Source organism: Triturus cristatus, chromosome 11, assembly GCF_964204655.1.
Source record: "Triturus cristatus chromosome 11, aTriCri1.1, whole genome shotgun sequence".
NCBI lineage: Eukaryota > Metazoa > Chordata > Amphibia > Caudata > Salamandridae > Triturus > Triturus cristatus.
Genome location: NC_140594.1, coordinates 316,090,763 through 316,104,689, shown reverse-complemented (window position 1 = coordinate 316,104,689; position 13,927 = coordinate 316,090,763). Strand labels below are relative to the sequence as shown.

Here is a 13,927-nt window from a genome sequence, read left to right as displayed (position 1 = left end):
AGCTGTAATTGTTTGCTTCTAAACATGGGGAGGGGAATCAGCTGTGCCCGAAGGCTGCAGGGGAGGGAACAGACCTAGAAGCAGGAGGGAGGAGGAGCCAGCTGTAGCCTGAAGGTGAGCGAAGAGCAGCTGTTTAGAATACAAGCAAGGGAGCAGGAGGCAGGGCAGGGGAGGCAGCAGTAACACACCTGTGGTGTTAAGAGGGGTGGGAGGAAGAATGTTATATTTAAATATAAGCAGCTAGGGCACTGAAGCTGAACACAAACAGTAACAGAGCAGTAAACCAAGAAAAAAATAGCCCCCCAGAGAACAGATAAATAACCAAAGTGGCATGAGGCAGTACTAAGTCCCTGCTCTGTGGGATGAACAGAAGAGAGAAAGGAGGGGCAAAGAGGCAGGACTGACCACTGGCAAGCAAGGATTTTTGAAGGACGCTGAGATAGAGAAATAAAAAACAAAACCAAGAAAGGGGATGTACTTGAAGCCCACAGACTGATTACAGCAGGTCTCGAAAAGACAGCGCATGCGCTGTCTAGCTCGACCTAAAACAATAGAGCTGGGCGAACTTGACAAAAACCCAGTCCCTTTAAAAGAGGTATGATAAAATCTTTCCTTGGTTTATCATAATACCCACAAAACATTACAAAGTGCAAGGTGTCTTGCAGAGGCTCGCGACCTATATTTTTAGCATCATTCCACTCTTTTGGGATCACTAAACACCAGTGGAATAAATGTAACCCAAATCTTGTAAGCAAAATGCTATGGCTGTCGTTGGTTACAAATGTGAGATATGATTTCAGTCGCAATGCAGTTTTCAACAGGGCATACTCCAGGGCTACAGTTTTTAACAGTTCCATTCCTTCCCTATCAGATTGCCTCTGCTGTCATTTTAAAAAAAAACTCAGGTCAAGTCCTATTTACCCAATGCTCCTGTATTATCAAACAGATCACAGATGGACAAAAAACTCTTTAATATACATTAGCCAAGGAAAGCATTGTGCTTTGTCAAAGAAGAGGCAATGCAACAAGATCTCCCTGTTAAGTTTTTTTCTGCCCTATACCACACTGTTACCCAGTGCAGGAGAGGGCAAAGAGCAACAGTATCAAAGAGGTAACTAGCATTGAACTCTTAATGCACTATGTAAGATGGAACACTATGCGGTACAATTAACAAGTCCCTGAAAAATAAATGATCTGCAGATGCTCAACATCAGTGTAATCCAGGATATCGGTGGGTAACTTTAGATAATAATGTGTACAAAGGTTTCCTCCCCACCCCAGATCCAAAGCCTGTGACTCCCAGGATTGCCCTCAATAGTAAATTACTTTTGGCTCGAATACAAGGCTTTCAGCTCCAGTGCCGTCTTAACACATGGGCACGCTGGGCAGTTGCCCAGGGACCCCACGAGTGTAGGATCCCACTTGAAGATCAGAATTTAACACTTATTTTTTGTTAAACATTTTTATTCTTGTGAGTGGTTGTGTAGGCAGGGCCCAGTGCACTGCTTTGCCCAGGAGCCTATAATGCTGTTAAGATGGCCCTGTCCAGTTCATACCGGAGTCAAACATGAGCCTCAAATGAGAGAAGGCTGGAACCTTTGTTAATATATGGCCCTCAATGTGGAAAGACTTGGTTTCAGTAGCTCGCAGACCAACCGTCATTGCAAAAGATTTATTAAAGTTTATGGGCAGCTCCAGGTCATTCATAAAGGCCACAAAGGCTTTCACAAGTGTTTGCAGGCCCAAAGCAGTTCTGGCAAGCAGAACTGTGTCATCTGCATAAAGTAATGCAGGCAATGGTTGTTTCCCAGTTAGTTGGCAATCAGCCCCTGACTGTACCTTGTCTAATTTTTTGATATACAGCGTGAAAAGAAACAGAGCCAAGATACATCCCTGACGAACACCTTCTATTAGTCGTAAATGGCTGCGTTCCGGAAGAGTCAATGGTATAACTAATTGAAACAGCTGTGTTAGAGTGAAGGTTCCTCAAAAAGAACACAATATCCGGTTTGACTCCCATAGACAGAAGTATTTCCCATAATTTGGAACAGTTGACTCTGTCGAAAGCCGAGGTGAGGTTCATGAAGGCCATAAGGCATATGGATTGAATCTGGTCTAACCATGGTGTATTTGTTAATAATCAGGTACAAATTCAAACATTGTTCAGTGGTCCCGCTCCCAGGTTTAAATCCATTCTGGAAAATTAACAGGATTTGATTCTCATCAGCCCAGGCCATCAATCTACTAAGGACAACACGCCAATGACCTTCATGACAGAATTAATCAGAGGAATCAGCCTTTAACACTGTGGATTGTCATTGCCCCCCTTTTTAAATACAGGGACTATAATCGAGGCGGTCCAAAAGTGTAGAGCCCATCGTTGACAGCTGCGTTTAATATTTGTGTTCGTAAAGGGGCCCAAACATCGAGTTCATTTAAGTACAATTCTGGCGGGATCCCATCTGGGCAAGGGTTCCTGCTCTTAGAAAGTCTGAGGATACTTGATTTAACGTCCTCAAAATTGTACACTAAATTGGAAACCCCACCAATAGACGGCTAGATATCATAACCAATGTTGGAAGCCGGGTAATTATAAATCCCGCTAAAATGTGTTACCCAGCTATGGGGGTAAATGTGGTGTCAGAGAGACCCATTATCATTCACAGCAAGACAGGCATGGTTAATGATGGCCCGGAACATGGATTATTATTCAAACAACATGATTGAAGAAAATTCGCCCAAGCTTCATTTTTAGGGCAATTTTTACACCATTTAATCTCTAATTTATAACTAATTCAATAGGCGGTAACCAAAAACTTGTCTCTAGGTTCAGATCTCAGAGCTCTCTGCAATCTTCTATACGCTAACAAACTCCCCTTATCAGGCCATCTACACATGCGCCCCACTCTTCTTAATGGTGGTAACATGAGGAGGCTTCCTACTTTACCGGTGATGCAAATAAAGGCACTCGCTATCTCATTGTGCAGGGACTTGTGATTTAAACAAATGGCAAGCTGAGAAAGACAAGTGGAGAACGACTTCCTGTTAAAATCATCCGGCATAGTTTGTGACCATCCTAATCTTCTCCCTTGGCTAATTACAACCCATTCGCTGTTCATACTCTGGGAGCTCCTTAGAACTGGCTTTGGCCACCCCAAGGACAGACAAACTGGGTTATGGTCACTAAAACGTATTACCGGGATCTTAATATCATTTATCTGGCTATAAAAGGGGGCAAAAACAAAGGCAAAAACTATTATAGAAGCACATCCTCGACCTGAGAATGTGGGAGAGGTATAGGGAGAAACAAAATAAGCAAAGAACTAGATTCAGCTTGCAAAGAATAATGTTAAGGAAATTCTCTTTCCGGCTATGCTCCATTTGTAGGCCTGGACTAATCTTGCAACCAGATGTACAGCTAGGATTTGGTTTAGAGCCTCCCACAAATGGATGTTAAAATCGCAACTAAAAACACACTAAGATCCCCCTTCTTGCTACCTTTCAAAAAGCAACTGAAGGCGTGTACATTTCCCAAATTACATGATGTCGGGTTGGCAACATTATAAAAATTCAGCAATAATATTTCGGTAACACTCTGGACCACTCTGGAAAGTTATCGATCAAGCTTGAAGATTGAAGGCACCAGTTACCAGCTCCTCCAGCTTACCCTTGAGAAACAAGGAAACCAAGATGGCCAAGGCCCCTTCAGCTCTTCCTGGGAGTTAGGGATTTATACTGCGCCCGCATCGCGAGAAGCAGGAGAGCGCTTTAGCACTGGCATAACGAAACTTGAGGAACCCCCCTGCAAGGTACGTGGAGGGGCCCTCTCCAGGACTCGGAGTACTGGGCTGAGGGAGACCCCTGGAGCTTGGGAGCCCCCCCACACCGCGGGGGCTGTGGGGGCCTGTGTTATGCCACTGCGCTTTAGAGCACTATGGCCACTCCTTCTCCTCTCCAGCAGCAGCAGGGGGTTGTGGGATGGATTGTCCCCCGCAGAGCCTAGAAACACCACGGACTCCAGGCAGTGCATCCTACGCTGCCGGAAGCAGTAGTGCGCTTTATAGCGCTATGGCCCCTCCTCTCCTCTCCAGCACCAGCAAGGAGAGTTGTGGGAGGCATAGTGTCCCCGCAGTGCCAAGAAACACCACGAATTCCAGGCAGCGCATTCCACACTGTGGGAAGCAGGAGAGCGCTTTAGAGCGCCATGGCCACTACTGCTGCTCTCCAGCAGCAGCAGGGGGTTGTGGGAGGCGTAGTCCCTAAGAGCAAAGATACACCACGAATTCCAGGCAGCACATCGGGATTCAAAAGGCTGGTGTTAATATAAGCCCTACAAATTGCATTATGGAAAACCTATGGCACTGGTCTGCTTGGAAATTGTCTAACATGTATCATAACATTTGGAGCCAGGAATGTGCGAGAATCCACTGAAGTTTATTATATTAGCAATATGAGTACTGAGCCAGCCTCATTATTAGTAGTTTATGAGGTAGGGAAAGGCTGATAAATCATTGTGGTGCACGAGGCCAGTGATGTAGAGAATCTGTGAGACTTTGTGTGCTGTAAAGGCCCGGTTCTAGAGGGTGGGTCAGGCCCACCCAAACTTCACCCTTGGCCCTCCCAATCAATTGTAAAATGCACATATTAAATTCCTCTTTCTCTGTGACATCAGGCCAAACGTTGTGGTGTTCTTGAGCTGCTGTGGGATCGGATGGGTAGTGTCTTGCTTCCTATCTCAGCCACACCCGAGTTTTTCACAGGTCCTTAAAAGACCCTTTACCGGCCTTTGATAATTGGTTAACGAAGCTTTGTATTTTTTTTCTCAATAGTTCCAGCATCCCTTGGGTCTCCACTCTGCCTATTCCTTACATTTGTATTTTACTGGGACAGAGCGAGAATGCATTTCGTGAGAAGGCATATCAAGAGGAGGGTTGCCACCTTTCCAAGAGAAACATATCGTCCATTTGTCGTTTAAGCAGTCTGCAATGCCCTGGCTGGTTGTGATACTAAATAGGGCTGTAAATAAAATCGTATGTTGCATTCATTTTCTGTCTTTGTTTCCTTTAATTAATTGTCATGGGTCATTAATACAGCTCTAGAACACATTTAAAAGTACTTTATATTTATATGTGCTGTTTGAAAGGTGCACAGATCAGGGCTAAAAATACCGGCTTCAGGTGCTTTCTGTATTGGCCGGGACATCAAAATCCTGGGTGCCGATAGAAATCCAGTCAGCTGGGAAACCTAATCAGGAGATTTTGCTCGTTGCAGGATCAGTAAATTATTTTTTTCCTCCATCCTTCATCCCAGTTTGATGTCATAATAGCAATAGTATATCTGAAACTCTACCCGCCAACTGTGAATAACATGCTAAGTTACTCCAGGTGTCTGGGCATACAGCCTGCATTCAGACAACTCACTCCTCATTCTTACGGCTCATGCTCACCCTGCACTCATAGCGACCACACTTCACTCGCACTGCTCAGCATGCACTCATGCTGTTACCCTGCACTCACACCATTTATCGTCCTCTTACCCTGCGCTCACACGAGCTCACCATTCACTCTGCATTCACAGTGACCATACTGCACTCACGCCACTCGACATTAACTCACGCCAGTCTTCCTCTACCTACCCTGCGGTCACTTGAGCACACCGCTAACCCTGCTCTCACAGTGATCACACTGTACTCACACCACTGACCAAGCACTCACACTGTTCACCCTGCACTCACCCTACATGCACACAAGCACAGTACTCACCCTGCGCTCACGTGACACTTCACTCACTTGTCACTTTCACTGCTCACCCTGCAATCTCACTCAAACAAGCATATCACTCACCATGCATTCATTCCTCCGACTCTGCACTTTCGTCCACACCCAAACTCATATGGTCACATCACTCACCCTGCAGTCACTCCTCTCCCCCTACTTTCACAATGGCACATCGCTCACCGTGCACCAACATAAGTACTCCCACAGCTAAACCGTCACTCTCATGGCACACCACTCACCCTGCACTCACAACATGCAAACAAGCACATCACTCACCCTGGAGTCACACCACTCACCTTGCTCTCCTTCCTCTCACTCTGCACTCCTCACACAGACACCTCTGAGCCTGCACTTATACAGGCACTCTGTTCACTCTGCACACAGGCACAATAGTCAGCTGGAACGTACAGAGACACACCACACAGCCTGCACTAACTCCTCTCACCATGCACTCACTAGTCACTCTCACAGATCATCCTTTACTCTCGCTGCTCACCCTGCATTGACACACAGACACACCACTCACCCTGCATTTACACCGCTCACACCACTCTGCACTCGCTCCTATCACTCTGCATGCACTCCCCTCACCGACACTCACATGAGCCCTCCTTTAGTATTGCATTCATTCAGTTCTCTCGACACTCAGATCTGCATCGTTTTCACCCTGCACTGGCACCACTCACCCTGCACTCGCTCACACTATTCACCATCACCCAGCAGAAGATGAGAGATTCCAGGATGCAGCAGGTGCAGTGGCACCAGGGCCCAGAGGCTGGAGGGTGCCATTTGAAACCTGATTATTGCTGTATTTCACAGTTCAAACGGGGGAACCAGTTTGTTTCTTGACCTAGGGCCCATGACACGCTGGCTAAGCCACTGACAGCAGCCAGAGATGAAGGCTGTTGAAGGTGATGCTTTTTACGTTTGTCTTTCAAGTTTAATATTATAGCCGAACACTGTAACTTCTACCTCAGCTACAGGCTGTCTTCTGACGTGAGAACATAGTGCGCCTTTCTTTCTTTAGACTGCTGTGGGGTTGGCAGATTGGTGTGGTGGGATCGCCTGGAGCCTGATTAAGTCAAATCATTCCCAATGGCATTACCCAAAATGATAGGTCCCCCTTGCAGAATTAGATGAGGGGACCTTGAGCTGCCCATATCTCACAGATATTCATTGGCCTTGGTGACTGGGCACCTCTGAAGGGCAGAGGGGCCCCCTAGAGGGGCTGGGACCCCTCCTGCACAAAAAGGCTACAGAGGCCTGGTTACACCACTGAGCATTCTATTCTTAGCTATAGCCAGTGTAAAAGTGCTCAGAATTAAGGTACTCTAGGACACAGCTCTCAAATGTAAATTACAAGAGTAAAATTGGAGTTTAACAATGTAGCGATTAACATACCATCATAAGAAGAACAGACGTTCAGCTTTTTTGGACTTTGGTGGAAATGCACAGATCATTTAATGCATTATCAGTGGTTACCATTTGTACATAAATGTATATTGGGGTGGTTGCTCGAATCTGGACGAAGCAGCTTAGCATCTGCCTGGGGGCATAGGGTTTGATCTCCTGCACTAAATGGCAACCAACTTTTGCGAAAAAGGCAAACACCTTAAAGTTGATGTAGGCTAACCTTGGAGCCAGTTGCAGGCCTGGTGCTTGTGTTGACGAGTTGAGGTTGGCTTTACTCTACAACCAGCATCACTGCAAAGTGTTTTATGTAGTTGCATTATTAGACTAAATGAGAGATTAACCCAGAGAGAGCAACCATGAATCATACCAGGCTGTGTGCTACGCTGTCCGTAACCAGCTTTCTTTCTGTCTGGGATGAAAGGTGGTATCTTATTGAAGGGCTTCATCTTGAAATTATGATTAAATGGCATCCTGAATCTCATGGGATAGGAGCTCTTTAGAGGCAGACCGCTGTTACTCTGGGTTTACTCCATTCTTTTGGAACCTCAACGTTTGATCTCAAGGATTTTCTTCCACACCTCTTCACCATTTCTTATAGATTTCTGTTATGTTAACCTACTCTTGTTTATCTTCATTAATCCTCTTACTCAGTTGTCTGAGATGGTGGAACTGTGGTTTTCACACTTCGACGTGAAATGGCATCCCCAAACTCCTGTGCTAAGGACATGAGGATTGCTGCCCGGAGAGTTGGTGATTTCAATCCCTGTAGTGCTGTATAGGCGTCATTCCATTTAGGAAGCTTCTCTGGAGGTACGATAAGCATTCCCCTGTGTGTGTAGGGTGAGAACTTCCCTCCATGTTAATACGGACATTGTTTCCAGTCATACTCTTTGAACTCACAAATCATTGGTAATTGGTGTTTGTATAATTTGAGAGTATCAAACTAAGACTACAACACACAAAATGCTTACACATCTGCACCGCTAACCCCCCAAACACTATAATGAAACTTAGCTCAATTTACCACTACTCTACCCTCTATGCACACACAGAATATACCATTTGTATGGTGGTGCCTGTTTGGAAGTAGATATGATTTAATCTAGACCTTGTAAGCTACCTCCAGAAGGACCACAAATTGGGCCCACCGTGGCCCACCCGAAAGCACCCATGGCCCAGCCAGATGAAAATTCCTGGCACTGTATGAGACCATCAATGCGGGTAATGAGAGGCTGGTTTGTAGCGAATGAGGAAAGCATGTGCAGAGTGTGTGAGACTCCATTCCGGGGAATGAGTGAAACTCGTTGGTTGTGTGTGAGGCAAGTGATGAGGGTACGAGTGAGAATTCATTGAAGCATATGAGGCCAGAGACATAAAGAATATTCAAGACACCATTGCACTGTATGAGACCAGCGACGAAGGAAAAGAGTGAGACTCCACTGAGGTGTGTGAGGCTTGTGGCTAGGCATAAATGAGACTCCATTGAAGAGCATGATACCAGCAATGTTTGGAATTAGTGAGGCTCCATTGTGCTGTATGAGACCAGTGATGGAGGAAAAGGGTGAGACTCCACTGAACTATGAGAACCCTGTGAAGAAGCCGAAGTGGGACTCTGTATGAGGCCAGCGGCAAGCATGAGGCTTTGGAGGTGGGACGGAGTGAGACTTCCTTTGGGTACCTTAGTGGAGTTGGGTCAAGCGAGACTCCATTGAACTGATGAGTTATGCTGGGAACGCGATGAGGCGCGTGGGGAAAAGGAGGGATGGGTGAGACTGTACCGCAGCATGCGCAAGTGAAATGGTGCAATTTGTCGGTTCTTTATTAAATCACACATTGCGTCCCTGCTGCATAGACTCAGGTGTGAGGTATTGACCTCGATAAATCCAAGGTTCTCGATCCGTAACATTTCTCTCTTTTCCCCAACAGTCACATCTGAGCAGATCGAGCACCTGCACAAGAGGTTCAATTATCTGAGCGGGGATCAGCCGACCATCCGGTAAGAGGCCTCTCGCTCTGCAGGCTGGGTGCTGCCTCGTGTGTGTCTCACTCCCACTGTCTTCTAATTGTGCACACTCTTTCACGCTGACAACTGTCTGGCCCACGGTAATTCAAAGTCAAAAAGGTGCTGCTAGTTAGTGGTCGGTCTGAAAGTTTCCAGATGTTTAAGAGATCTGCAAAATGTATTACTATTGTTTTCCAATCTGACTGTACCCTAATATACCCCACAGGTACAAGATGTGCAGCAACTGTGCAAGCTTCTCTAACACACAAGCAGGTGGCAGTAGCAGCACAAGCTTCTCTAAAACATAAACAGGAGGCAGCAGAAGCGCAAGCTTCTGTAACACAAACAGGTGGCAGCATCGGTGCCAACTTCTCTGATGTATGTGTGGCGCAGCAGTGCAAGCTTTTCTAACGCATAAAAAGGTGGCAGCATCAGTGCAAGCTTCTCCAATGTATGTGTGGTGCAGCAGTGCAAGCTTCTCTAACACATAAACAGGTGTCTGCATCAGTGCAAGCTTCTCTAACGTAGATGTGGCGCAGTAGTGCTAGCTTCTCCAACACATAAATAGGTGGCAGCAGCAGTGCATGCTTCTCTAACGCAAAAACAGGTGGCAGCAGCAGTACAGATTTCTCTAGCATAAGTGTGACGCACAGTGCAAGCTGCGCTAACGCATAAACAGGTGGCAGCAGGAGTGCAAGCTTCTCTAAAACAAAAACAGGTGGCAGCAGCAGTGCAAGTGTTTTTAACGCATAAACAGGTGGCAGCGCATGCTTCTATAATGGAATAATTAATAAACAGGTGGTAGCAGGAGTGCAAGCTTCTCTAACACAAAAACATGTGGCACAGCAGTGCAAGCTTCTCTAACACATAAACAGGTGGCAGCAGCAGTGCATGCTTCTCTAATGCATAAACAGGTGGCAGCAGCAGTGCAAGCTTTTCAAACGCATAAACAAGTGGCAGCGGCAGTGCAAGTTCCTTTAACACATAAACAGGTGACAGGATCAGTGAGAGCTTCTCTAACATACGGGTGGCATAGCAGTGCAAGCTTAACACATAAACAGGTGGCAGCAGCAGTGCAAGCTTCTCTAATGTACGGATGGCGCAGCAGTGTAAGTTTTCCACACATACACTGCACATGTGCAGCATGTGAAATGCACACCTTGGCATACACAGAACAATAATGCCCAGGAATCAGCACTACAAGCTTCCTCACACTGCAGCAGCAGTGCAGGCTTCTGTTACCTCAACAGCTGCTACACAAGCAAAAACAGTGTACACCTTCTCACATGTAGAAGACATACAGATTTTGCAGAAGCAGTCTGAGCTATGCGTGATGGTGTGTGTGAGCATGTGAGACTGTTGTGTGCGAATGAGAGGACGTGACATGTAATTGTGCTTGTGTGAATGGGTGATGCCTGGGCGCATGTCAGGTTGTAATAATGTGCATGTGTAATGGTGCAAGCATGTGATGGTTTGATATAAGGTCACATGCTAGTACCAAAGAGATCAGTAGGATTCCAGTGAACCCTCCCAACTAAATTAAAAACATACTCAGAGAAAATGGATGGCGCAAAAAAGATATTACTTCCCATTTTAAAATAAATTGTACAAAAGCCTGAGCCGACGCTTTAAACGGACTAGTTCAGTGAAGAAAATCGCTCTTGTAGAGAACATAGGGGGTTTATTTTGATGTGGGTGGGACCACCACTAACATGCCGCTGGTGGCGGACCCACGAACAGACAGCCCTTTAGGCCGATCGCCATCAAAAAAACTGCCGGAAAGGGACTTTGGGACCCAAAACAAGGCCTGCTTCCCTCGTGGGTCACTGCAAAATGGCCCTGGGGGCACATGTAGTGGCCCCATGGACATCCATGCACCGCGTGCCAAGCACCACATGGTGCATAGATGTGCACATAGTGCTCTTTAACACTGTGGCACGTCCTGCCGCCCTTTTCCTGGCCCACAGCACAAGCCATCGTGTTAAAGAGCACTTTCCGACCAGAATGAAGGTCGCATTATAATTCGGTGGTCGGACTGCCGACTCCTTGTCGGGCGGTCTCCCGACCACCCCAATAGCGGTCGGCAATTCGACCTCCGACACTGTAATCCGCCCCGTACATTTATAGCTAAATTTGAAATATGCAAAAGATTTAGTCATGGTAGAGCGGAGAGTGCAAGAGGGGCGTCCCATGCGTCTCACAGCTGCCCATTTTTAAAACTGCCCTGTTTTCTGTTCTTTGCTAAGACAGAGGGTTTGTGGAACTGAGAATGGACTAGCGTCTTGTGCTCTTATGGGTATTAAAGTTACTAAAAAACCAAAGCTTGCCTTATCATTTATTTTGACAGCATTCAAGGAGGTCGTGACCTCTTATGTGGAATGGAAAACAAGGATAACTGTCAGATGGAAATAACTATGCTGTTTAAAAAAAATAAAACTTTCAGTCGTCCTCCGTTATCCTAGCCTAAGAACTGCCCTTATGTGGTCCTGAAAGTTACTAATCAACTATGCACTAGCTTAATGAAGGCATTCTACATAGAAGCCTGTACACTGTTCTTGATGTTTCTTTTTCTTTAAAAAAAACAAGTCTAATTTATTTAGACAATGAGACTAAAGTTGAAGGTATCATGAAGTAATAAGAATGCATGATTATTTACATACCACCCCCAATCCCACAGAAAGAACTCACAAAGCACCTTTGCAGCTCCACTTCAGGCACGTGCAAGGCTTGGGCGCAATGGGTCCATCTGCTTTTTCTGACCCCTCATTAGTACTTGGAAGGAGGGCGGCAGCAAAGGCCAGTCGTGGTTGTGCTACAGAGGCAGTTTCCAGAGATTTGCAGATTGCTTCCTTTTAGTAACACAACCCAATAGTTTTCAAGTTCATTGTTCAAACTGTTTCTATATTTTGTTATCAAATTTAAAAATCGTTACAATGTTTCAATACGTTCTTATTTTATAATGTGGGAGATGGTATTCTAGTGGCTTCGTTCCTGACCTTTTGCTCCAAAGACTTCGGTTGTTGCTTTTAATGCGGAAGGTGGCCCTTCACCGGGAAAAAAAACTGTGATTCTGGGCAAATCACTTCCTGCGATTGTGGCTGAAACTACAAATATTTTCAATGTGATGTAACTATTTGTGTAATGTGTAAATTCAACATTACAGTGTCCTGTAAAGTACTGTCTCAAATACGAGTTTTGATACCCTCCCTATCACATCCTAATTTCTATAATAAGAACTCAGATGTCCACTCACATAATACTCTACCCTCAACACCTCACCTCGTGTTTTAGATGCAGTTTTTTCTGTAAAAATGTTCTTTGTAAAGCACTTCAGCTCTCCTTGGAACCAGGCCACACTGTACCTTAAATTACAACCAACATCAAAGTGTAATTAATGTTCAGATCAATTTAATTTGACTATCCAGTTTGAAAAGTAATTCCTTTCATCACAATTTCTTTGTGGCGTGGCTTACACAATCAAGCCCTAGCCCCCTCATTAAAACACTTCAACCATTTTCCAAGTGTTTTTAGGTCTCGCCTGAGACAGCGCTTTAGCGCTGCTCTCGTGAGAGCTTTTGTTAAAGGGGAATCTGGAAGTGCAAACGAGTGCTTTTCAGGCCTCCAAATACAGTGCATGTGCGCCGGGCGCGCGCACCATTTGGCAGCCTGAAAAGCACTGCCTGATCACTTTCACGGCCGCTTTGATGTCCTCAGTGAGCCGCGCGGCCACTGAGGACATCAAAGCGGCCGTGAAAGTGCACACCATTTGCCACCCCCTTCCTGCGGTGTCTTAAAGTAGCGTCGTGATGCTCAGATAGAAAGGGGCCTCGCCAGGGCGATTTACAGCTTAGGGTAAAGCACAGCACTTTGTGTACATGGTTCACAGCGGCGGGAGGGGAGTGCCAGCATTCCAAGATTTACGATAGGAAACATTCGTTTTATGTCACTACGTGCGTCTGTATAGCGCCTTTGTGCGATCCCGTAGCGTTTTCGGAATCGCGGCGCCCTTTTCGAGTTTAATGTTTGGATACTTTATGCACGTGGTCGTAGAACAGCGGCTCCGTTGAACGTTTTAGTTTGTTTATATTTAATGTTCAGCCCAGAGCACACGTATAGTCGGGGGGACTAATTATCATATGCAAATCACAATCGCATCGCAGGAAATGACATCACAATAAGTGGTTTTATGCCCTTATAATAATTTGTTGTTGTTATATTTTTTAGACACCACGTCTATATTTTCCACATTTCAATTGGGAAATAAGCTCGGAAAAGGCTGAAAGTGACAACATTTTTAAATAGGCAGGTGAATCTTAGAAATTGCATGTTTACACGGCTTTTAGTGAGTAGGCAACTTGTGTAGGATGTATTCCTTAAACATTAAACTTGATCTTAATGTGTGTTTGCTTCCTGCTCTAGTTCTTTATCCAGCTTCGAACCACAACAGTTACTAAATTGAATTCGCGTTTTCTTTTACGAAGGAGAGCTGTTTCCACATTGTCTCTTTTTGGGCGATCTTTAAAGGTATGCCCCTTCACAGGAAATGTGTGGGCTGGAATGTGGTGTGCAGTAATGGCATGGAGTTTCCTGTATGTGCTGAAGTGATGTCATCTAAGGAGCCCTAAGGCCTGTGTTTATCCCACATAGCGACTGCTATCAAACAAGCATCGGCACACTGTCTTTAAACAAATGCGATCGCCCCAAACACACTTTGATTGACGTTTCAATGAACGTG

The 13,927-nt window shown here is 45.6% G+C and overlaps 1 protein-coding gene across 1 annotated transcript in view; it reads left to right on the top strand.

Annotated features, from left to right (window-relative positions):
* TESC (tescalcin) overlaps positions 1 to 13,927 on the top strand; it is a 202,674-nt gene that overhangs the window by 147,499 nt on the left and 41,248 nt on the right. Inside the window, exon 2 of the mRNA XM_085632782.1 lies at positions 9,117 to 9,186. Within this exon, the coding sequence (XP_085488908.1) occupies positions 9,117 to 9,186 (70 nt within the window). The remainder of the gene's footprint in view (positions 1 to 9,116; positions 9,187 to 13,927) is intronic.